General features: G+C 28.6%; 6 protein-coding genes across 21 annotated transcripts in view; 3 read left to right on the top strand and 3 right to left on the bottom strand.

Annotated features, from left to right (window-relative positions):
* The first annotated feature begins 77 nt into the window (after window positions 1-77).
* Window positions 78-2,062, top strand: LOC100652057 (probable proline--tRNA ligase, mitochondrial). 2 transcript variants are annotated; one of them, XM_020866787.2, is made up of 6 exons: window positions 78-213; window positions 483-734; window positions 822-1,083; window positions 1,143-1,324; window positions 1,392-1,604; window positions 1,666-2,062. In XM_020866787.2, exons 2-6 carry the CDS (start codon window positions 525-527, stop codon window positions 1,948-1,950), a joined length of 1,152 nt encoding a protein of 383 aa, XP_020722446.1. In that variant the 5' UTR covers window positions 78-213; window positions 483-524; the 3' UTR covers window positions 1,951-2,062. The 2 variants fall into 2 exon arrangements, with proteins under 2 accessions (XP_020722446.1, XP_012172479.1); XM_012317089.3 differs by lacking the exon at window positions 78-213 and adding an exon at window positions 259-394.
* LOC100651935 (sulfite oxidase, mitochondrial) lies at window positions 1,968-4,431 on the bottom strand. Its single transcript, XM_003401257.4, has 7 exons — window positions 4,291-4,431; window positions 3,499-4,125; window positions 3,240-3,426; window positions 3,032-3,157; window positions 2,749-2,941; window positions 2,480-2,680; window positions 1,968-2,399 (listed from the first exon to the last, which is right to left on the bottom strand). Exons 1-7 carry the CDS (start codon window positions 4,329-4,331, stop codon window positions 2,095-2,097), a joined length of 1,680 nt encoding a protein of 559 aa, XP_003401305.1. The 5' UTR covers window positions 4,332-4,431; the 3' UTR covers window positions 1,968-2,094.
* LOC100652174 (hydroxymethylglutaryl-CoA lyase, mitochondrial) lies at window positions 4,407-10,717 on the bottom strand. 3 transcript variants are annotated; one of them, XR_007226422.1, is made up of 6 exons: window positions 10,306-10,717; window positions 9,399-10,195; window positions 6,160-6,355; window positions 5,915-6,086; window positions 5,589-5,833; window positions 4,407-5,520 (listed from the first exon to the last, which is right to left on the bottom strand). XR_007226422.1 is itself a non-coding variant. In XM_012317088.3 (2 exons), the coding sequence occupies exons 1-2, from the start codon at window positions 10,351-10,353 to the stop codon at window positions 7,675-7,677; spliced, it is 984 nt and encodes a 327-aa protein (XP_012172478.1). In that variant the 5' UTR covers window positions 10,354-10,717; the 3' UTR covers window positions 7,475-7,674. The 3 variants fall into 3 exon arrangements, 1 of the variants encoding a protein (XP_012172478.1); XR_007226421.1 differs by having other exon boundaries at window positions 9,399-10,717; XM_012317088.3 differs by lacking the exons at window positions 4,407-5,520; window positions 5,589-5,833; window positions 5,915-6,086; window positions 6,160-6,355 and adding an exon at window positions 7,475-7,703 and having other exon boundaries at window positions 9,399-10,717.
* LOC100651300 (armadillo-like helical domain-containing protein 3) lies at window positions 5,196-9,259 on the top strand. Its single transcript, XM_020866783.2, has 10 exons — window positions 5,196-5,348; window positions 6,462-6,747; window positions 6,891-7,024; window positions 7,109-7,319; window positions 7,391-7,685; window positions 7,770-7,987; window positions 8,058-8,290; window positions 8,358-8,484; window positions 8,597-8,871; window positions 8,936-9,259. The coding sequence occupies exons 1-10, from the start codon at window positions 5,196-5,198 to the stop codon at window positions 9,026-9,028; spliced, it is 2,025 nt and encodes a 674-aa protein (XP_020722442.1). The 3' UTR covers window positions 9,029-9,259.
* Window positions 10,718-10,739: 22 nt separating the features above from the next.
* Window positions 10,740-12,500, top strand: LOC100643098 (protein FRA10AC1). Its single transcript, XM_003401268.4, has 4 exons — window positions 10,740-11,094; window positions 11,387-11,552; window positions 11,626-11,785; window positions 11,857-12,500. Exons 1-4 carry the CDS (start codon window positions 10,988-10,990, stop codon window positions 12,153-12,155), a joined length of 732 nt encoding a protein of 243 aa, XP_003401316.1. The 5' UTR covers window positions 10,740-10,987; the 3' UTR covers window positions 12,156-12,500.
* LOC100642349 (cytosolic purine 5'-nucleotidase) overlaps window positions 12,261-22,076 on the bottom strand; it is an 18,533-nt gene continuing 8,717 nt past the window's right edge. For 8 of the 13 annotated variants that reach the window (XM_003401262.4, XM_012317095.3, XM_012317096.3 and 5 more), the window contains exons 3-10: window positions 16,738-16,811; window positions 16,401-16,614; window positions 15,726-16,149; window positions 15,495-15,651; window positions 15,118-15,358; window positions 14,806-15,043; window positions 14,605-14,721; window positions 12,261-14,514 (exon numbers count right to left, since the gene is read on the bottom strand). In XM_003401262.4, coding sequence (XP_003401310.3) covers window positions 14,347-14,514; window positions 14,605-14,721; window positions 14,806-15,043; window positions 15,118-15,358; window positions 15,495-15,651; window positions 15,726-16,149; window positions 16,401-16,614; window positions 16,738-16,811 — 1,633 coding nt within the window. In that variant the 3' untranslated portion in view covers window positions 12,261-14,346. Of the gene's footprint in view, window positions 14,515-14,604; window positions 14,722-14,805; window positions 15,044-15,117; window positions 15,359-15,494; window positions 15,652-15,725; window positions 16,150-16,400; window positions 16,615-16,737; window positions 16,812-18,949; window positions 19,077-20,725; window positions 21,054-22,076 lie in introns of those variants that run through there. The other 5 variants (XM_012317098.2, XM_020866778.2, XM_048412326.1 and 2 more) reach the window with 4 other exon arrangements.

The following is a 22,076-nucleotide window of genomic DNA, read 5'->3' as shown; positions in this document are numbered from 1 at the left end:
AACCTAAAAGCTGAAAAATTTGAAAGAATCTATCTGTCATTCTTTGGATTGTTTAGTCTGTTTCTAATTTTCTAACCATTATTACGAACATGATTAGTATATCCACGAACTGTATATCACTGGACCTAAAAACATCGTCCAAGAATGTGTATAGTTAACGCGAATATATGTAGTTGATGCGAATGTGTAGAGCGTAAAGTCAGAGACTAATTGGTAAGATACACTTATTCTAGTGTATTGTATATGCATTTAACTACAATATTTTATCCAAGATTACTTTAATATGTCAAGTTTAGCGATTCGTAATATAAACAAATTATCGAATTTATTTCAACCGACCACATCTACGATCGCCACCATTAAAAAAACAGAACTTTCTTCGAAAAGCTACGAAGTACTCTTTCTATTTCATCGTTTGTTTTTATTTGTATTGTTCAATATTTATTAAGTATAATGTATATTTTTTATATCATTAATTGCAGAACTTAGTTAAATATGGGTTAATCAAACAAGTTGCCAATGGAATGTATGCATTTCTACCCTTAGGCTTACGTGTTTTAAATAAATTAATAGCAGTCGTTGATACCGAAATGGAAAAGATTGGAGCTCAAAAATTATTACTTCCAGCTTTAACATCCACACAGTTATGGAGAAAATCAAATAGGTTTAATGATAATATAAATGAATTCTTTAAATTGCGAGACAGATCTCAGAGGGAATATATACTTAGTCCAGTAAGTATAATTATTGAAGATATCAGATAGTAGATCAATAAGTTGAAGAATAAAAAATAATTCAATAAATTTGTCATGTCTCTATAGACATATGAAGAAGCAATTTGTTCTGTAGTATCATCAGTAGGATCATTATCACCAAGAATGTTTCCCTTAAGATTATATCAAATTTCTAACAAATGGAGAGACGAAATAAAACCAAAATTGGGATTCTTAAGAAGTAGAGAATTTATCATGAAAGATTTGTACACGTTTGATATAGATTTGGACAGAGCAAAAGAAACATATGCACTAGTATGTGAAACTTATGAGAATATATTTAAGAAAATAGGAATAACATATATAAAAGGTAGTGAAATAAATAATGCAATTTTATGTTTCTTTTATTAATATTATTCATATTTGCAGCTATTGGTAATCCAGGAACAATTGGAGGTTCAATGTCTCATGAATATCATTATATAAGTAGTATTGGTGAAGATAATGTTTATGTATGCTTATCTTGTCAGTACAGAATTAATAAAGTAATGTGTAAGGAATCACAATGTCCGGAATGTGGGAGTGTACTTGAACAAAATAGAACTGCTGAGGTGATGGGAAAAATTAATTTTCAAACTAATCTGAGATTTTGTATTAAATGATTAATTTTTATTCAAGGTGGGACATACATTTCTATTAGATACAAAGTATACAATACCTTTAGAGGTAACATTGAGGATAAACGAGAAAGTAAAACCCTTAGTAATGGGTTGTTATGGACTTGGTTTGAGTCGTATTTTTACTGTCATGACTGAATTATTATCTACCAAAGAAGAATTACGATGGCCAAAAAATTTAGCACCATATACTGTTTGCATTATACCACCAAAGGTATACACTATACAATATTTTTTACAAACAATAAATACTAAAAACTCATTATAATTTACAGGCAGGTAGCAAGGAAGAAAGCGCATTACAATATGTGAAAGACATAATAGAGGTTTTAACTCCATTAAATACTGATATTATACTTGATGATAGAACACACTTATCTATTGGAAATCGTCTTATGCACGCCCGCGTAACAGGATTTCCATATGTTATTATAATTGGTAAATCCGCAATACAATCTCCACCATTGATTGAAATTCATGATATAAATAGTTCGACAAATTGTCAAATACCTTTGGATGACATATCTAGTTATTTCAATAAAGAAGGTATTAAAATTTAAAAATATGAAATACATTATACTATTGTAAAAAGCGCATTTATTACAAACACATGTTCTGTAGTGAAAAGAAGTTGTTATTTATTTCTCACTAAGTACAAAAACTTTTACTATATTGAGTTGTTATTATAAGTTTTCTAAGTAACTCTAGTGTTCTAATTTAACTTTAACTTTATGATATGCATTACAAAGAAAACCTCGTAAATTCCAGATATTTTTGAAACTTTCCGGTTGGACATTATATGACGCATCTACAGCTTTTGCCCAAATTTCTATTTCTTTACTTCCCTCTTTAACAGGGAGATCTATACTCCACAATGTCCAGCTCCAATATCGACCTTCTTTAGCGTTCTTATCTTCCGCATTTAAATTAGCCGTGTACCAAGTTTTACCTTGGTTATTTGTTATGTCAACCCGGATGATTTTTCGACCCCCTCCTGACCAAGCATATCCTGCAAACACGTTTTGGTCAAGGTATAATTATAATATTACTGTTGTAAAGATAAATGAAATCTTAAAAACTATACTTTACCCTTCACATTTATCTTTCCATTTACCACTTTGATTGTTTCTGCATGTTCTGGTTTGCAAATTGCAGAAATCACAGGCATTTCCTGTATAGCAGGCGCCTTAGAAAAATCTACATTATCCCAATCAGTACTGGGAGAGAAACCTTTATAGTCACCTTGTTGCCATTGTGATGGGCTTTCATCTTTCGAAACAATTATTCTGGCTATAAAAATTACAGAAAAGCTTACAAAATTATTTTATTGTTTGATTATAATATTTATTATTCAGTACCAAGCCATTTTACATTCCTAGCGCCCACAACACCTGGCACAATTACTCTAACAGGAAAACCATGATCTCTTGGTATTGGTTGCCCATTCATTTCATAAGCTAAAATTATATCTGCTCTAGGGTCCATAGCTTTGCTAATGGGTATACTTGCACCATATGGTGTACCAGAAGGATCTAAGTCGTACCCTTCAAACTTGTTCCATGAAATTATTTATATTTCTGAATATTTTTTTATAACTTTTAATATTTAAAAAACCTCTCTTTTTCATTTATACATTAATACCTGTATATGATTGTAATTATCCTCATTAATTCCTAAATCTTTTAATACATCACATAGCCTTGTACCAGTCCATGTAGCATTACCAACAGCACCTACACCCCAACTAAGTCCTCTCAATTGTCTTTCCTGTGATAAATTAAAAAAAATATAATGCATAATAAAAAATATAAAAATACCTTTTTAACAATGGGAGAAAATATCAACTCACTTGTGCCATTTCTGATCTTCTATTTCCTCCACACATTATAGCACTTGTTATTGTGTACTTGGGATATTTCTTTATGTCTTCAAATTTGAGAGTCTTTTTTATTACTTCTTCTATAGCTAATTCTAAACTATAAGTCTTCAAGTCTATTTCAGGAACAGGAAGATGATTTCTTACATAAAATGTTTCCCTAGAATGAAATGATATTTTAAAAATAAATTTCTTTACACATAAAATTTCTAAAAATTATATTCAAATTTACATTGGTGTAATGAAACTTTCTATCAATAAAGAAGGTGGTGGTTCAGCACAAAAGGGTTTCTGTCCATTTATCTTTAAAACTTTGTGCCTTATGGGTTCTTTTGAATATGGATCATTTTCATTAATTGCATTAGAGGCTGCATCATCCTTAGATATGTTTCCAATTCTCATTGATTCAAGGAGCTCATATATTTCTTCTGTATTATGGTTAGCAAAAATTACCCAAAATGGTTCGATTGAACTGCCAGCTGCCATTATTATTTTAGAAGGACCACCTGGATGTTTTTCAATAAAATCTGTTATGTCATATACTCCTTGTTTAAATGTTACCCAAATCCGATTTTGTTTATTATCATGTTTGCCTACTTCTTCTAGATTGTATGTCTTTAAATCTGCTCTAAACTCTCCACATAAAGTAGGTTTCTTATCCAAAGCTTGAGCTTTTTTATAAAATATGTAATAATGTAAACCTAATATAGATGTGGCAACAGTAATATACGCTGCATATTTTGCATAAGAATTATATTTGACTCTATTTTGTTTAATATACTGTTCTTTATAAGATGAGTATTGCCTAAATGGTTCAAGATAGTACTGGATATAAACACTTGTCACTGGTGACAAAGATCTAAAATAATTAATATTTTTATCACATTTATATAATATTTTATTTCATTATAAAATAAGATAATTTTAATTTATTATTTATTTATATAGAATTATTAATATTTTAACATATAAATATTATTATATCACTATAAAATATAACAATGAAATTCAAAGTAATAAGAACCTATTTCTTAGATGATTTAAGATCCTCGGATGTAAAATCATAGTTCAAAATTTTTATATTTTATAGCTGACACAACAGTATGCAAATAATACCAGAAGATTTTTTCATAAATTAGATGAATCGTGTATACATATGTGTGTAATAATGGATTACGTATTTAATCGTATGTTAAGGAACCATATGTTAATGATTTATATAAGCAAATCATTATGTATATATGAACTTGATTTTATCTTTAAGATGTAAGTTTTGAACGGAGATATCACAACAAGTATAATGTGTATCATAGACATATGTTCATGATGTGTATGTTATGTATATATCAATTTTTTATTCCATGATGGCTCCCTGTCATTCTTGTGCATGGATGTTTTCGTAATTATTTGCGTCATTATTTCATTTTCAGTACTTAGAGTCTCGTCTCAATGAAACCCTTTAAAAATTAGATAAACAAGAATAATAGTTAAAACATACATAAAAAGACATACTTTTAGTACTGCCTTTTCAAATAATACAAAAATTACTTACATGACATCAAGAGTTATCTGCTTTATTAGTAAGTAAATATTTGATGTCCTTCTTTCCAAAATTTGTATTGTTATATATTTTTACAATTTTAAAACGTGTGATAACATAAATATTTTTATCTGGAAGATGTTGTATCTATCAAAGTATTATTTATTCATTTAAAATCATTGAAAATTCAGTATAAAGGTTAGGTATGGTGTATGGTGTATAGGTGTATTAAAAGATAAGAATTTACGAATTTTAAATAAAGCAATATATTATTATATAAAACAATATATTTAAAATTTGTAAGATTGCATAAATTCTGGATATAATTATTATTGAAATCAATGTATTTTTTTTAGGTAAAGGAAATGATAAAAATTGAATAATCAATTATGGCAATGGCTATGAGAAAACGGAGCGGTTCTGGCTCCAAACGCCAACATAAAGGAAAACTTGTACCTATTTATGAAAGCTTTTTCAAAGGAGAGGATTTAACATTAGCTCATCCAAATTTTTGGAATGAATTGTTCTTAATTAAACCTATGGTCAGTATCCTCATTATTTTAAAATATTAAACATTATTTAATATTATATACAAATACAATTAATAAAAGATAAACATTTCTGAAACTTGTTTGTAATTTTGAGAGAATGTCGTAGAGGTTCCAAACTAAAAATTCTTCTAATCTACCATGAAAATCATTGAGCACGTTTTACCTGCAATTAAAATTTTTCATTAAAAGAAGAAGAATTCATTAATAGTAAAGATTATAATTAAATTGTACTTTTCTTTTTTTCTTTGTCACATAATCTTCATGTATAGGATATTTGTTATTTTCTTGATATCTCTTCTTTTCTTGCTTTTCTTGCTTTTTTGAATCTATTAATTCATCAATAATATAATTATCTTTTAATTCCTTGAGTGAAGTTGGTACACTTTTACGATCCTTTGCATTATATTGAACTTTATCTTGCAATTCTCTCTCAGATGACACTTTTGATTGTTCTCTCTGTTTAGACTTATTGCTAACTAAAAATTTATCTGTAGTTATTGTTTATAAATCGATAATTTTATGAAAAAAAAAATGTATTTCTGATTTTTAACATGTACCTTTGGGTTCAACATAATCTTCACATTCTATTTCTTTACGCAAACTACCTGGCATAAATTTGCATTTGAAATTAAACCATGCTTCACTTGTTTGAACTCTATATTTTAAACATTTTAATTGATATATACACACTCTCCCATAATATTTAGTTACTTCCCATGTTGGCAATGACTATAACATTAAATAAATACAAACAATATTGTTGAATTATAGATATACATTTGTAACATGCTTTTACACTCACTTGTATTAGTTTTGTAACAAATTTACCAAACATGATGTATTAAGACACATTTATATAAACAAGAGTCAGTTTTTAAATACTGGAATCATAAGTTTGGAATATCATTCTTTCAATGGAAAAAAGTTTTTAAGTAAATCAAATAAAATGAAAATCTTTAGTACTTCTTGCTTACAACAAATTTTCTGATAAATCCTTTCTGTCAAAGAAAAAACAAATGAATCATTATATTAAGTACCTTGTGGTTAAATTCACATTCAGTATTTAATTGTTTTAACAATACATGTTCTTTCCTCAATTTTTAGGTTCCACATATTGAAAGTGAAATTTTACATATGACTGCAGAGCAGTTAAATGCAAGCAGAGAAAACTTAAATGCTTTAGTCTGTCATTGTGTAGATACATTAGTTGATGAACATCCTTTCAGAGTTGTATATGCTTTACAAACTTTAGCAGCTGTTATTCAGTCCATGTATAAAAAAGCTAGTCAAGGTGATTGTGGATTTAATTTAATAGATATCTTAGTAGGATTTGACTCTGCAGAACAGAGGATGACAACATTAATGCAACATTGTAATAATTTCTTAACAGGTATATGCATTTTAATACATAATAGGTAATTACTAATTCATTTATGTTAAGAAATCAAAGATTCAAATATACATTTAACATTTAAATAATCTACAGTTTTTCAAAAGAAACAAACCGATTATTAAAATTTTCCATGATTCTAGGTGAATACCCTGATAGTTTAAAAGCTTTGTGCTTGAAATTGTTGTTAATTATTGTAACTGGCATGGACAATGTTAGTCAGAACACTTTGTTGGAATATGTTATGCTTAATAGTGTTTTTGAATCTCTGGTTCAAGTAGGTGTTACTTTAATATGACTACTATAATTGTTGACAATGATTCCCATTAAGCATTAATATTTTCTATTTTTTTTTATATAGCTTTTAAGAGATACAACAGCTAGAAGCCGTCACGGACATGATGCAGTGTTGCTTTTAACACTTCTAGTCAATTATAGAAAGCATGAAAGGGCAAATCCTTATATTGTTAAGTTATCGATTTTAGATGACGAATTAGCTCTTAATGGCTATGGGCAAGTTATATCAAGTTCATTGATGGACTTTTGCAGACAGTTTGTTCAACAAAGAGCAGGTATAGAACATTCATAATTATATTTTTAAATCATTTACTATAAATGTATTAATAAGAATCATGTTATATAGAAATACAAGCATCCTGGTTATCTTCCTTAACTAGTATAGTCGGAAGTATGTTCGTTGGAGAAGAAGAAGCGAAAACGCAACAAGTCCGTGCAAATAATGCATTGTTATTAGCACTTTATGAAGCAACGCATTTAAATCGTAATTTTGTAACAACTTTGGCATATACACAAAGTGATACTAGTGCACCACCTTCTCCAAATAATACATTGGGACCAAATGCGGTAGCTCCCGGAACACAACTATCTGACGTGATGGCTCAGCCATTTAATTTGCTGGCCACATTCTTACAGTATTGGTGAGGAGCATAGTATTACTGTAAAAAGAATAATACGCGTAAATGTGTTGTATTTTTTATTGTAAAAAACTTGAATTATTTCAGTTCAATAGTTATGCAGGTGATCAGAACAGAAGCAATAATGAATAACGTTAAATTGTGCTTCCTCATATTAAGTTGTATTGCTGAGGATCAATATGCAAACAGTTTAATGCATGATGCAAATTTGGCATTTAGAGTACAACTCCATCGAGTACCGATGCATCATAGAAAGATACAAGATAAAGCAGCACCAGCACAACCATTAGCAGCTACCTTACTTGGTATTTATAATTGTCATATGTATCTAGTACGAAAGTTTGAATCGTTTAAATAATTATCACAATATTATAGATTTACTTGTCGAATTTGTTACATCGCATATGATGAAAAAATTTCCATTGGAACTTTATCATCAATGTATTGGAGTTCTACAGAGGTTGCTTTGTTACCAAAAAAGATGTAGAGTTAGGCTTGGATATCAATGGAGAGATCTTTGGACTGCACTAATTAATTTACTCAAATTTTTAACCACTCATGAAAGTCACCTTATTAAGAAAATGAATATCTTTCCATTAGCTATTCAGGTAAATTAATGATTTATTTAATTTTCATATCAAGTATAAATTTAAAAAATGAATTTGATTTTTTTAGGTTGTGAATATCTTAAATTTGTTTATTACGTACGGAGATACATTCTTATCCTCCCCTAGCAGTTATGACGAATTATTTTACGAAATAATACGAATGAGGCTTATTTTCACAAATTTGAATGCAATGGGTATATATTAAACAAATCTTTCATATTACTTTAATTTAATTTATACTCATATTTTTTATTGTTTTAGTCATATAATAGTTAATAATAACAATAATTTATTTATATGTTCAAGCTCTCCGTTATTCAACAAGCGAATCTTACGAGTATAAAGAACATGCATTAAAATTGACAAATTGTTTGGTGAATATGAGAGACATAGTAAATCATTTTCCACCAAAAATAGCAGCGTGGTTAGCTAGTGAAAGTTTGTCCACTCCAACAGAACAACAAATTTTAGCTATCATAATTCAAAATTATGATAGCCTTACTTTAAAATTGCAAGATAATTTAGATCAATATGAAAGATATTCTGAGAAACCTAATCATGTTGCATTCTTTGAGGAAATGGTAATACTCAATTAAATAAAATTATGATTCTAAATATTTTTGTCATGACATGATTATCTTTTAGGTAACTGGAGTTGTAATTGATACTCGAGGATCGATAGATTTGAGTACGTTAGACACACAGGCTATATTACAAGAACTATCGAATATTTCGTAACATAGGTTCTACGTAAAACGTGAATCAAATACTGCGTGTCATTCTGTTGTCATGTATTATAATGTATTTTTTTTAATAAAATCAGCTTTATATGTATGTTCTTAATATCACAAAGAACGTATAGCTAGTTACGAAAGTAACACATCGTAGTGTGTTCGATCGTTGCGCCATATTTCTATGTGTATACAAGTTATTGTGTATACAAGATTAAAAAAGATCATTAAAATTTAATAAGTATAAGATAGAATCCTTCCACTACTATCCATGCTTTTCTTCACAGATTCATATTCTTCGTTATTCTGCTATTTTTTTTTCAAGATATTATTAAAACAGTTACAGTCTTAACATTTTTTTGCTAGAATCGCAATACCTGCTTTGGATTGATTTTGTCTTTGAAGCTGACTACTGATAAATTCTCCTATTTTTACTATTTCATTAAGGTTTATTCCAGTTTCTAAACCTTGTCCATGTAAAAGATAGACTAAATCTTCTGTAGCAACATTTCCAGAGGCTCCAACTGCATATGGACAACCTCCTAGACCAGCTACAGATGAGTCAAAAATTCTTATTCCATGTTCAAGGCTAGCATAAATGTTTACTAGTGCCTGTCCATAAGTATCATGACAATGAATTGCAAATTCATGCATGTCATTTGATACATATCCCAATTCATGTAATACATTCTTTATTTTGTTAGGTGATCCTACACCAATAGTATCTCCTAAAGAAATTTCATAACATCCACATTGTAACATGAATGTAGCTAAATTGGCTACAACTGTTGCTTGAATTTGACCTTCGTAAGGACAACCAATGATACATGATATATATCCTCTGACTTTAATATCATATTTTAAGGCTTCTTCAATAACTGCTCTAGCTTCTTTCATACTATCATCAATGGAACAGTTGATATTCTTCCTTGAAAAAGTTTCAGATGCAGCCAAAAAGATAGCTATTTCTTTTACATTTGCTTTCAATGCAGCTTTCAAACCTTTTATGTTTGGTACCAATGCTGGATAAGAAATATCTGGTTTCTTATTAATCTTTTGGTACACCTCTGCATTGTCTGCCATTTGGGGAACCCATTTTGGAGACACAAAACTGGTAACTTCTATATTCTTTAATCCACTTTCTGATAGTTTGTTAATGAACTCAACTTTGACTCTGGTTGGGACAATATTTCTTTCATTTTGTAATCCATCTCGAGGTCCAACTTCAACTACTTTTATAAAGTTACTAATTGATCTCGTATTTTTTACAGAAAAATTACTTACATTATTTTTGCTGATAATTTTAAACATTATTAATTTAAAAATGTACATATTAGTATATTCTACTTTTATTTTCTTTTCCTTATAAAAGAAATGCAATACTATACTTAAGAGAAATGTATTTAATATGCAGTGAAAAATATCCACAATACATTACTCAATATAGAGTGATAAAATATGCCGATAAAAAAATGTTATGATAATAAAATGATGTAAATTCGTAACATTGAATTACTTTAATTAATGTTCAATTACGTGAAATATTAAAATACAAAACAAATCAAAATTGTATTAAAATAATATAGAACGCACAATAAAATAGTATTCAAATTTCTGGGAATTTTTATTTATAAATATATAGAATTTCTGTTTTTCTCATCGTTGAATCTATTATAATGGCGCTACTCTCCACTGCGACGCCATTTTTAAAAGTACTTCGTAACAGTGTAAGAAATACATGTTTATGTACTATATATCTAAGTAATTTCGAATATCTTTGATATCAACGTATTTTCTGAAAAGAAAATGTGAATTATATATTTATGTTTGGTGAAATAATATTTGTTCTTCTTATCATTTATTTTTTTTGATTGATGTGTGTCGTGTAGTGTCGTGTACATTTTAACTAATACTTCATCGTTACACATCGAACTAGAAATAAAACCAGTCTGTGCTAAGAAGAAACATGTTTCCAGCTTATGCCTATTTGTCAGCTTATGACAGACACAAAAAACTTATAAATGATTATTTCACATTGTACGGAGGTTCAGTGTCATCTTTGAAACGGGATACGTATGTTAAATTTTTTAATTGGTTTTCATATGTTATAACTTGATATCATAACCATATTGTATTATTAATATATTAAATTGGCGTCTCATAATTAGTGAGTTAAAGTTAACTTACGTTTATTCAAAATATGAAAGTTTGGTAAAAAAAGCATTTTTACCAAATGTTATAAATATTGATATTAGAAGGGTATTTAAAAGAAATGTGCATTACATAGAAATAAACAATTAAAAAAAATGAAAGCTTTGTAAACTATAAAACAAGCAGTTCTTGACGTTTCGGCCTGTGTTTCGAGGTCCCGAGATAAGACTGACTATGACGTTATTAGAGAAAACCATAGATTTCTGTGGGATCAAGATAATGAACCAGAAACATGGGGTGCTCGTTTGGCAAAGAAATATTATGACAAATTGTTTAAAGAATACTGTATAGCTGACTTAACATATTACAAACAAAATAAGGTAGATTATAATATACATTTCGATATATAATGAAGTATTTTGAAATTAAATCCTGGAGGTCAATATTAAATAGGTTGCCTTAAGATGGAGAACAGAGAAGGAAGTTATCGTTGGTAAGGGACAGTTTGAATGTGGAAATAAAAAATGTAAAGAAAAGGAAGGCCTTAAATCTTGGGAAGTAAATTTTGGTTACATAGAGCATGGTCAGAAGAAAAATGCTCTTGTCAAATTAAGTAAGTCGTTTTATAGTTTGTTTAAATTGTTATATTTGGAATACAGGCTTATTATTGATATGCACTTTAAGGACTGTGCCCTGAATGTTCTATAAGGTTGAATTATAGATCTCAAAAACGTGAAGCAAAGAAACATAAAACATTAAAGAGATTAGGTACAAATACTGAAACACCCAGTAGTATGCCTAGTACATCAACAGTTCCAATTAAAATTGAAGGGGATAAAGATACAAGTAATGTTGAGAAACCAATTGAAGATACAGAAAAAGATGAAGATGAATCTAAAATTTGGAAAGAAAAATCAATTGAAAATTTGGAAAAAACAAGAGAGGAGGAATTTGAAGAATATCTAGCAGATTTGCTAATGTGAGAAACAAAATTAAAGTTTCTTATAAAATCATCTGTTACGAATAATGTTTAAAAAAATATAATAATTTCTATACACAACACGAGTCATGTTCAAATAAATATAACATTTGCAGTTATTGTATCTTTATTTTGATTGATGCGTAACTCATGTTCTATCCTTATATTGCATGATAACAAGACTTAATACATATTTTTTAACTTTTACACACTTAGATAACTGTTGTTATTTTTTTCTTACATTTACAACAAAACCTTGTTGTGAAAAGAATCTAGCACCACAGGTAATAATGTGTATATATATACATATATGTGTATATTGTATAATAAATACAACTATTTATTTTTATTGCAGTCAAATATTTTCAACAACCACATACATTATTGACAATAAAGTAAATTTTTGAGTTAGCCATAAGATTTAAATAATTTTAATGCACAATTTTTATTTCTTTCATTATTGTTGATATATCCTATTTCATTGAGAAAAGAGTAAAACTTCCATTTTTATACATAATACAAATCATTTCATAAATTACATTGATTGAAATTTGCAAATGAAAGCATAAATTGAAGTTTCTAGTTTATAATATTTATGAGTTGTACAATTTATATTGTTCTTTGATTCGTATATATGTATATAATGAATATTGGGGTTTATCTTTTGTAAAACAGTTTAGTAATCTTGTAGTTCTAAATTTTGTTTGATAGTAATAAAGTTATACATCTATATAGATACAAAAAAATAAAAGCACATTCTATATGCATTCAATTTATACAGCAAAAAATGAATAACAGTTCAAGTCAATTTTTTTTACTTTAAATTTTACTATATCATTCTTTTTGTATAATTAAAATTTCATGTAAAAAGGCTAATCTACTACTCAAACTTACACTATTTTCAATAATTACAACACTTATATACAATACATAACAAGTTTGTAATTATATCGTATAAGGTTGAACTTATAAAACATATAGTACACACATTACTAGAAAAATTCAATATTAGGATATATTCCTTCAATATTGTATCTATTTAACGCCTCTATAAACGCCAATTTCTTGTGCGAGAATCATTCATGTTGAAAATAACATACAATCAAAAAACGTTATTGTGTTGTTAATAAAACATCAATTCTATTGTCCTTTATAAAAAATACGTTATTGATATAAATAGATGAATAACTATATTATGTTTGAATAAGTTCTAGTCCAATATACAATATACAGTAGAACTTCGTTTATCCAAAGAAGTTAATGCTGAACCCCAATTATCTGAACTATGGTCGAGCGTAATTTCATAATACATATAAACACTTATTCTTATAACGAATATACGTGTGAACGTCTATTATTGGGACTGTTTGGTTATCCGAACTGTTATGTCCTCCGACATGTTCGAACAAACGAGGTTCAACTGTACTAACTTATGAACTTGTATACGAGTACCTAAATCTTTTTGTTATACCTTATACTATTTTACATATATTTAAATAAATATTGAATTAAATCAACGAAAAAATATATATGTGTAAACTAATTTACACTGATATCTATAATAATTTATATTTTGTAATTTCTTGACTCGTATTTTGTATGATAATAAAAAAAAAATTTAGTTTCCATAATGATAAGGGGAAGAAACGAGGAATGTCACAAAATAACTTTATTGAAAAAATTAAGTTTTAATATTTTAGTCTACTAGAGAAGTTTCCACTATTTTTATCCATGTTTCATTCCAGTACAGAGTAAATATTCTCTGTTTTTATCCAGCACATTAAATTTTTAATGCTATCTTATGGAGACATTTTGAACATTATAATTTTATGAGAACTGGGGCTACAAAACTATCAAATCAGAAGAATGTGTTATAAAATGGAAAATCAAGAAAAATTAACATTCCTCGGTTTTTACTCTTACCCTTTTTATATGTATTAATATTATATATTATAATCATTCGGGAATATGTATTTTATGAATGTGATGGAAACTTAATGCAATTACAATAATTTTTCTCATGCAAGCAAAGGAATGAGATACATTATTGATTAATTTTAATAGATTTGATCAAGATTTTTAAACATAGATATTTATATAGCAAGATTCTACCGAATTCTTTTGTGATATTAGTAAATGGTCAAAAAAGAATGCAAGAACAAAATGTAACCAAATGAAATGTCAGTGAAAGTAATTCATTTACAATTAGAATTCCTTGTACACGATCTTATATGGTTTGCTTGTTTCTGAGAATCACTGTCTTCATCACTACAATCTTCATCGTGGGTATGCGTCACATTACGTGGAGTTTCTGGCCTTGGGTGTGGTATTTGATTATTCGGACAATCCACGTACAAAGTTTTCTAATAATTAGTAACATAACCATTTTAAATTGTATTCTGCATATACATATAAATAATATTAAAGTAAAAAGCAAATTTTTCAATACATACAGTAGGTTTATTCTCTTCTTCTTCTTCATCAGTAAGTTTGAATGTCCGAGATCGACTAATCATTGGCGTTTCCATAACAAATCTCTGTTCATGAGCAACTGTACTCTCGTGAGGCATCTTAATAATATGAAATAGAAACATGCAATCAAATAAAAGTTAAAAAATTTTACAGTAATAAATAAAAGATCTTAATCAACTTACCAACATAGCAGGAGCTCGAAACATGTATGAAAATGGATAATAAATGAGGTTTAAAAAGGTTGCTGCATAAAGATCAGCATACCTTACTACTTGACTACTGAAAAAGGTTTGCCTACTTCCGCTGCGGAATAATGAACCCATCATTCCATAAGATAAATCCATTTTGTGCGTGACGTCTCTTATAGATGCTCGCAACTTGGAAATATCAGGTTTTTCTTTTGTGCTGCTATCTAAATTTCTGTACAGAAAAAAGGAATGAAATTATGATTCATAAAAATTGTTATAATCTTAATTACAGTAATTTTTTCTTACTTGTACATTTCTCCTAGCATAACGTCTAAATTCTGTAACTCGGCAAATAATTGACATTTGTCCGTCCAAACATGAAGCTCTTGCACCAGTTCAGGCACTATTAAGAATGTTCGCCATCCTCTGATCTTTTTACTCTTCAATATATCACCGAAGATATGATCACCAACATATAATACGTCTTTACCCTTTGCACCTATCAATTCGGTGAATACGTCACAGGAACCTCCTGAGTAAACTTCTCCTGTTTTACATAGAACGTTTTATTATAATTTTTTTATCAGATTGAAATATTAATTTATAAGGTATATTAATTAATTTAATAGCTTTAATTTAATATATATTAAACAAAAATAATTCTTCATAGTTTATAAAAATACCTGTATGAAGTGGACCCTTGTGTGTTCCAAGTTTCAAAGCCCCAGTTTTGGTATCTACTTGCCGCAAAATAGTACCCTCACCAAAAAATAATGGTTTCCTAGCATCTACTACGATAGTATCAAAATACGTTTTCCAATTTCTATGCGGTTCGTCAGGCTTTGAAAGAATTAACTTTTTAAAATAACTTATGCTTATTAAAAAATAGACTTTTATAAATTAAAATTAAATACCTTTGCACCATGTGGAAAATCGAAAAGATAAGTCATAATTTTATCAGTAAAAACGTAGTCGCTATTCGTTAAAAGAAATATTTTTGCTCCACTTTCTCTGATTCTATTAAGAAACATCGGCAATCTCTTGTCTTTCTTCACGTATTCGTCCAAATTCTCGATAGTTTTCGTTTTTAAATTACCGTGAAGATGTATCCAATCTACAGCGTTTCGTACATCTTGGAATATGCTTTTAAAGCTCATTGTAAGCTCTCCCTCTTTTACCCCTGTCTTTTCTCGCGTGTATTGCGGTGAATTCGTGAAAAAGTCTATCAAACAGGCTAATAAATATGTCTCAGGAAGATTGAACAATGTATTGAGCACGTATACCCTGGACTCGTCTAATTGTAAAAATTTATTCGGATAAAGTTCGTATACTTGTGAACTAAAACATACAAGGAAAAATGTATTAAATAATTTACGTTTACTTTTTCAAATTACAAATAACTAGACTGTGAACTTTTATACACTTTATGGGAAATTTGAAGATGGAAAAATACAAAGAATGTACATAATACGCTAAGATATATAAAATATCCAAAATAGGACGTCTATAACAATATCAAGTCATGTTATATGTCATGTTTATATGTATATAATCCTCAGTTTACAAATAAGCTGTGTGCTACGACTTACTGTTTCAAAAATTCAAAACCATGAACGCAAACTAGGATGTTTCCATAGGCATCCACTTTAAGGAGGTTCCCATAAAGAGTATCAAACCAAAGTCCCCGCACCGGGAAACTGGGATCATATTCGAATGCTTTAATTTCCTGTGGATATCCCAGGGATACTAGACGATCTTTTAACAGTGTAAAACCCAATTGTTCATACTGTGGCGACTTATATTCTGAAATATTTCAAATAATGTTTTAATAATATTACAGCGTAACAAAAATACGTTTTTAATTTTTTAAAATATATTTCCTTAAATTCGATTATTATAAAAGAAATAATATATGTTTTTATTTACCTGCTAACGTGTAATCCATGTCGAATCCATAGAACTTGATATTTTCTAAATGAAGGCTACGATTCACAAAAATTCTGCAACAAAAGTAAATGATAATAAATTTTAATCGCTCGTTTTTTCATTTTCTACGTGGTCACATTTAATGAATTAAAGCATTCATTTATGAAGATATGAAAAATATATTTTTTATTAGTATGCCACAGTTGTGAATTATAAAAATGATATATCAGAGCTTAGAAGAACGAAGCTTCTCCTTTAAATCTTTAATTTTAAAAAAATTATTTGGAAAATCGAATTTCTTCGAAATTGACTTCATTTTTTATTTAGAATTATATCAAACCTGTTTACAGCAATTTCCCGAGCCTTAAGAAAGATTTCTGAAGTAGCAACTAATTCATCTGAATTAGCAACTAATTCATCTGAATAAATTGACATGCGTGGAATTCTCATTATATCAGAATCGCTAATTCTCCTCACTGTATCTAGTTTATCTTCTGAATCATTCATTTTTGTTTTAAATAAAAGCTTTCGTATTAATGAAATATTCTGCTCCCTTTTAACACAAACATACAGAAAAAGATTTATTTGGAGGCTATGAATAATCTATTTCAATTGTTATTACCGTTGTGGTATAGAAACGTTTTCTTTTTTTTTCTTTTTCCTTTTTTTAAATTTAAAATAGAAAAGAATTTCGTCATCGACCTTTTAATATTAGTCAATTCTATATATGTTATCAAATCTCTACTCTTTGCAAGTATTTTAACAAAGATTCTGCTTTTATTGATTGCAAATATTTTTGCGTTGTATAAAAATTGCGAAGAAAATATACGCTTGACATAAAAAATAATGTAAAACTAACTTCCTTCATAGCACATAACAAGTATAAATTTATGGAAAATTTAATTGTTAATGAAGATTATCTTATACATTTTAAAGATTCAGTATTTACTAGAGATTTGTAAAAGAATTATAAATATATATGCAAGAAAGGATAGGGGATGAAGTGTTGAATAAGTAAGACAAGAAAAGATTTATTATATCCATCAACTCAATTTTAAAAAATAGTGATTGATGTTATCCGATCGATAATCGTATCTATTTATATAAGATTCACAACTTCAACGACGATGCACTTAATTACAGTGAAAAATAATTTATTAAATCGATGATAACGGTTAACGAAGTAACGCAACTTGTTTTTGCTTCGATATTTTTCATATAATTTATGCAAAATATATGCATTTCAATTCTTTGAATCGAAACCTTTCGATTACATAAAGTCTCTTTAATAACAAAAAATGCATAACAATGTTACTAGATCGATTTGAATTATGTATTTTCGATCTATATTAAATACTGTTAATATCAATGAGAGTAAAGACATTCATCCCTGATGCGTGATAATTATGTCTATGTTCGACAACATTTCCGGAAGAAAATTATAAAATAAATCTATGATACATATTATCAAGAATATAAATACTGTCCAATAAATTCCAATAAAATGGTTGCGTTGAAGTTGTATTACGGCGTTTTTTGTACAATGTGACCAAACGTGGTTTAATTGGACTTACGAATATTATTACACGATTTTCACAAAAATAAATATTTTTAAATATTTGTATGTATCTGCTTTTTGGTTAATAATAGAATAGTAGATAAAAAAACTTTGCTTTTATATTCTGATCTATATCATATTGTAACTGTCGTACACCCTAGCTGGATGATAATCATAATCATTGTGGAATAAGCGTAGTCACTTTGTTAAAGAGTTATCTTTGTAATGCTAATATGTACAATAAATGACTACAAATGCAATTATGATTTACTTTATAATTTCTCACTTCGAAAGTTGTCACTGGTACCGATAATTTTCACGTGTCTGAGATAAATTACCCTCTTAATTAAGTTATATCAAAGTGTGCCTAGTTTCCACTTGTAATAACTAAAGTTCATTTGATAGAATGATACTTTAGAAATTATCAGGAGCATTAAACATGATGAATGTTCAATGTAACATTGGATGAAGTACGTTAAAAGCGAATAAAAATCGACACTGGTGTATATTAATAATACTCAACATTTATTCGTAAATTACTAATACTAGTTGTATGTTATTATATCTCTTACGTCAACGATATAGATGATAGCTTATAGACTGATTTTGATAATGGACAAATTTCTAACACAAGAGAAAAAACGAGGAACTTACTCGTTTTGGACGCTGCGTCGCGAGTTCACGAAATTCGCAGCCAGTAAGGCGTCGTCATGCACATCCTTCAGCCACATTTTTTCCTATTTTCAAATAATCATCAGCACCTCGTGATCGATATGCGTACCTGTTAGTCGGTAATAACAGCTTCGATAGAATGGGAATCGGTAAAAAATGAACATACGTGTGAAGTTTAACGAACTTAAATCGAAAACAAGACATATCACCGTCGTTTCGTAAGTTTATCGCGAGACATCGGCTTGCTTTCTAGTCATGACGCGGTTTGTGTATTATTTGTGAAACAACACTGCTATTAAAAGTGTTTTATCGTTTGTAACAGAATTGATTCTTTCATACAATCGATACATTTGTAGAATTTAAGAAGTTGTAAAATTGTATTAGGTATAGTGACGATTATGTGTATTGTTAAATTATAGAGAACAAAGGATCCATTGCATTTTATTATTCCTATGAAAATTCATTTATTGAAAGGGTAATGAGTTATTCCAAACAACCGGTTTTCCATAAGAAAAATAATGCAACAGTTCAATAAACAAGAATACATCGGGGGTGTATAAATGAAACTCGTGTTATAATTGAAGTTAGGAAGATTCTATGGCTTAAAACAAGACAGAAATCAATAATAGTAATAAAATTATGTTGAATACTTCATTAAGTCTTCACTGCAATTTTACTACTCTTGATCTCTATCCTTGATCCATTTTTTGAGCTATAGAATTTTGCTGACTTTCCCTGCACTACGAATTATGATAGAAAAATGATCGAATCATCAGTATGTTGATACGAATATCAAGAAGGATGACAAAATAATTCAAAAATATATATCCTACGACATGATCACCGAATATCCTTTCGAAATAAATTATCATGGATTTTGTTTTAAATAATTTATTATGGAAATATTATTTAATTTATTCAAATTCAAAGAATGATTTTTGGAATTTCATTTCTTTCAAATAATAATAATGATTATAAAGAATAAAATTTAGCATTGCATAAAATTTAGCCACAATTCTATCATTGAAATACATCTTGTAGCAAATCATTAAACATTCGGATACTTTGAAACGGTAGTATAGTCGACATAAAAATAATAATTAATTGTAAACAATCTTGTATAATTACGCTTGAGACATGTAATTTATGTTATCAGTGGCGCGATGAATGCATTATTCCAAGAAGCGGTATTTATAAAAGCAGCAAGCTTTATGAACGCTATTTATCCGCATTATCTCGGTTAAATGTGCCTTTTCAAGAAGATCAAAGGTTCCATTCAGATCAAACTTAGGAATGCATATATGACGTGATAAATATTCGTTAAGGAACTCTTAGTGAGCAATTTGACTGTTAAATCGGAATAAACATTATTCTTTAATTAGTTTTATTCGAAACAATCTTAATAATGTATCCGGATCATGTATATAACGGATAACAAAATGTTCGATTCGAAATTCGGTGGCAATAAGAAACGAGAAAACCAGATCGTATACGCTATGAGAGATACATGTGTCACGTATACTAACTCTGAAGAAAAAAGAAATTAAAGTTTCGTTACTTGATAAAAAGAGGTTTTAATTATCGTTTAATACAATTTTGATAACCAAGAATATATCTTAAGTCCACATTACGTCATATTATACTCATTTTTTTTAATTAATCTAGCTTTAATGTAGATAATATTAAGAGTTTCTGACATGCACAATTTTCAGTTGGCTTTACCATATCACTAAAGTTTGTACTTGAAAGATAATTCACCTTAATTATTGTCGTAATTGTTTGACAATTTTATTGATCCACTGATTTTATTTAATCAATCTTTTTCTTTTTAAAAAGATTTCACTAATTTAAAGACCACTGTTCTTTTGTTAAAAATGTTACACGCGTAAAGGCACGGAAAATATGATCACAGTAATTGATAAAAAAAAAAGTGTAGGTCTGATAATACACGTGAGAACCGCGTGGCTATAAACTACGATCCGATCCGTACGATGATAGAACGTTAACTGATCCTTGACTTGCCGAGTTACCAGTTAATACGCGCAGATAGCAATTGATTCACCGACTTCCGGACAAAAATCCGGACGCACACCTCACTTGCTGTCGTTCTAGTAAGACCCGAAGATCTCTTTAACAGTAGAGTAGGTATAACGAAAATATAACGACTTAAAATAGGAATGAATATCGTTGCAATTAAAATTTCATGGTCACATTCGGTATTTACATATGTATGTTGTCTCATACTGATGCCCGGTATTTGGGAATAACTATGAATAGTAACTATTTTAATACACAACTATGAACTACCATCTATCGTTATTACGTAATTAATAACACTTATCTCAATAATATTGTTTTTACTTAATTAACTATTGGTTTGTTAATATACACGCTGCATCGTCTGTATCGCCTATATTTTACAATATAAGAAACAAAATTTTTGTCATGATCTGGTGTTTCGAAGCTTAAATAAATAAAAGAAATTCATTATAAATTTCAAAATATGATAGATTAAAAGATTTTTAACAATTTTTCAGAGTAATATATTTTTCGCGTTTCATTCATCACTTTTTAAATATTTTACAGAATTTTTACATATTTATCAGTCATGAAATTCTCCTACAATTCTGTTAATTTATAGACGTTATTGTGCATGTGGAATTAACGTGAGATTTGATGAGGAATGCTTGTTTTATCTCGCTGAGTGTCGCAATACTGTATAACAAGATTTATTGCATTTCTATACTATCATTTATACTTTATGGGGCAAATCTGCAACTCAAAAAGCAGGGTGATCCGAGCATTACAGCTTGGAGTACAGTGAATACCAGCACGATCAAACCTAGAACTTTCTAATTTTTAGAAAAATTTCATCTCTTGATTAATTCAAGACACGTACAAATAATCCGTACGTAAAATGTCCCTACCAATTGAATATTTTATGCCTTCTTTCAACACACTGTAAAACCTCCTTTACTAAAAATTACTTGAAATATGAAACGTTATTTAATTTCTAAAAAGAAATGAATTTTTTAATAACATATATGAGTTTGTCGTCAAACAATCATTTATGACTATCATCACTTTATGTTAAACAATTTTTATGGAA

Source organism: Bombus terrestris, chromosome 15 (assembly GCF_910591885.1).
Source record: "Bombus terrestris chromosome 15, iyBomTerr1.2, whole genome shotgun sequence".
Classification (NCBI taxonomy): Eukaryota; Metazoa; Arthropoda; class Insecta; order Hymenoptera; family Apidae; genus Bombus; species Bombus terrestris.
Note: the sequence above shows the minus strand (reverse complement) of the source record. Positions and strands in the feature narration are given on the sequence as shown.

What these genes read in the sequence shown, in the direction of transcription:
- LOC100652174 (XM_012317088.3), bottom strand. Translation starts at nt 10,353, where the DNA reads ATGTACATTTTTAAATTAATAATGTTTAAAATTATCAGCAAAAATAAT. An exon ending in ACAAAATCAATCCAAAGCAG is followed by an intron (nt 7,704 to 9,398) that starts GTATTGCGATTC and finishes TTCTTTTTACAG; the next exon opens with TAATACTATGCTCCTCACCA.
- LOC100643098 (XM_003401268.4), top strand. Translation starts at nt 10,988, where the DNA reads ATGTTTCCAGCTTATGCCTATTTGTCAGCTTATGACAGACACAAAAAA. An exon ending in TCATCTTTGAAACGGGATAC is followed by an intron (nt 11,095 to 11,386) that starts GTATGTTAAATT and finishes CTGTGTTTCGAG; the next exon opens with GTCCCGAGATAAGACTGACT. An exon ending in CATATTACAAACAAAATAAG is followed by an intron (nt 11,553 to 11,625) that starts GTAGATTATAAT and finishes AATATTAAATAG; the next exon opens with GTTGCCTTAAGATGGAGAAC.
- LOC100652057 (XM_012317089.3), top strand. Translation starts at nt 284, where the DNA reads ATGTCAAGTTTAGCGATTCGTAATATAAACAAATTATCGAATTTATTT. An exon ending in AGGAATAACATATATAAAAG is followed by an intron (nt 1,084 to 1,142) that starts GTAGTGAAATAA and finishes TCATATTTGCAG; the next exon opens with CTATTGGTAATCCAGGAACA. An exon ending in TTTGCATTATACCACCAAAG is followed by an intron (nt 1,605 to 1,665) that starts GTATACACTATA and finishes TATAATTTACAG; the next exon opens with GCAGGTAGCAAGGAAGAAAG.
- LOC100651300 (XM_020866783.2), top strand. Translation starts at nt 5,196, where the DNA reads ATGGCAATGGCTATGAGAAAACGGAGCGGTTCTGGCTCCAAACGCCAA. An exon ending in TTTTTGAATCTCTGGTTCAA is followed by an intron (nt 7,025 to 7,108) that starts GTAGGTGTTACT and finishes TTTTTTATATAG; the next exon opens with CTTTTAAGAGATACAACAGC. An exon ending in ATTAGCAGCTACCTTACTTG is followed by an intron (nt 7,988 to 8,057) that starts GTATTTATAATT and finishes ACAATATTATAG; the next exon opens with ATTTACTTGTCGAATTTGTT.
- LOC100651935 (XM_003401257.4), bottom strand. Translation starts at nt 4,331, where the DNA reads ATGATTTTACATCCGAGGATCTTAAATCATCTAAGAAATAG. An exon ending in TTAAATCATCTAAGAAATAG is followed by an intron (nt 4,126 to 4,290) that starts GTTCTTATTACT and finishes TAATTATTTTAG; the next exon opens with ATCTTTGTCACCAGTGACAA. An exon ending in GAAGATCAGAAATGGCACAA is followed by an intron (nt 3,158 to 3,239) that starts GTGAGTTGATAT and finishes AATTTATCACAG; the next exon opens with GAAAGACAATTGAGAGGACT.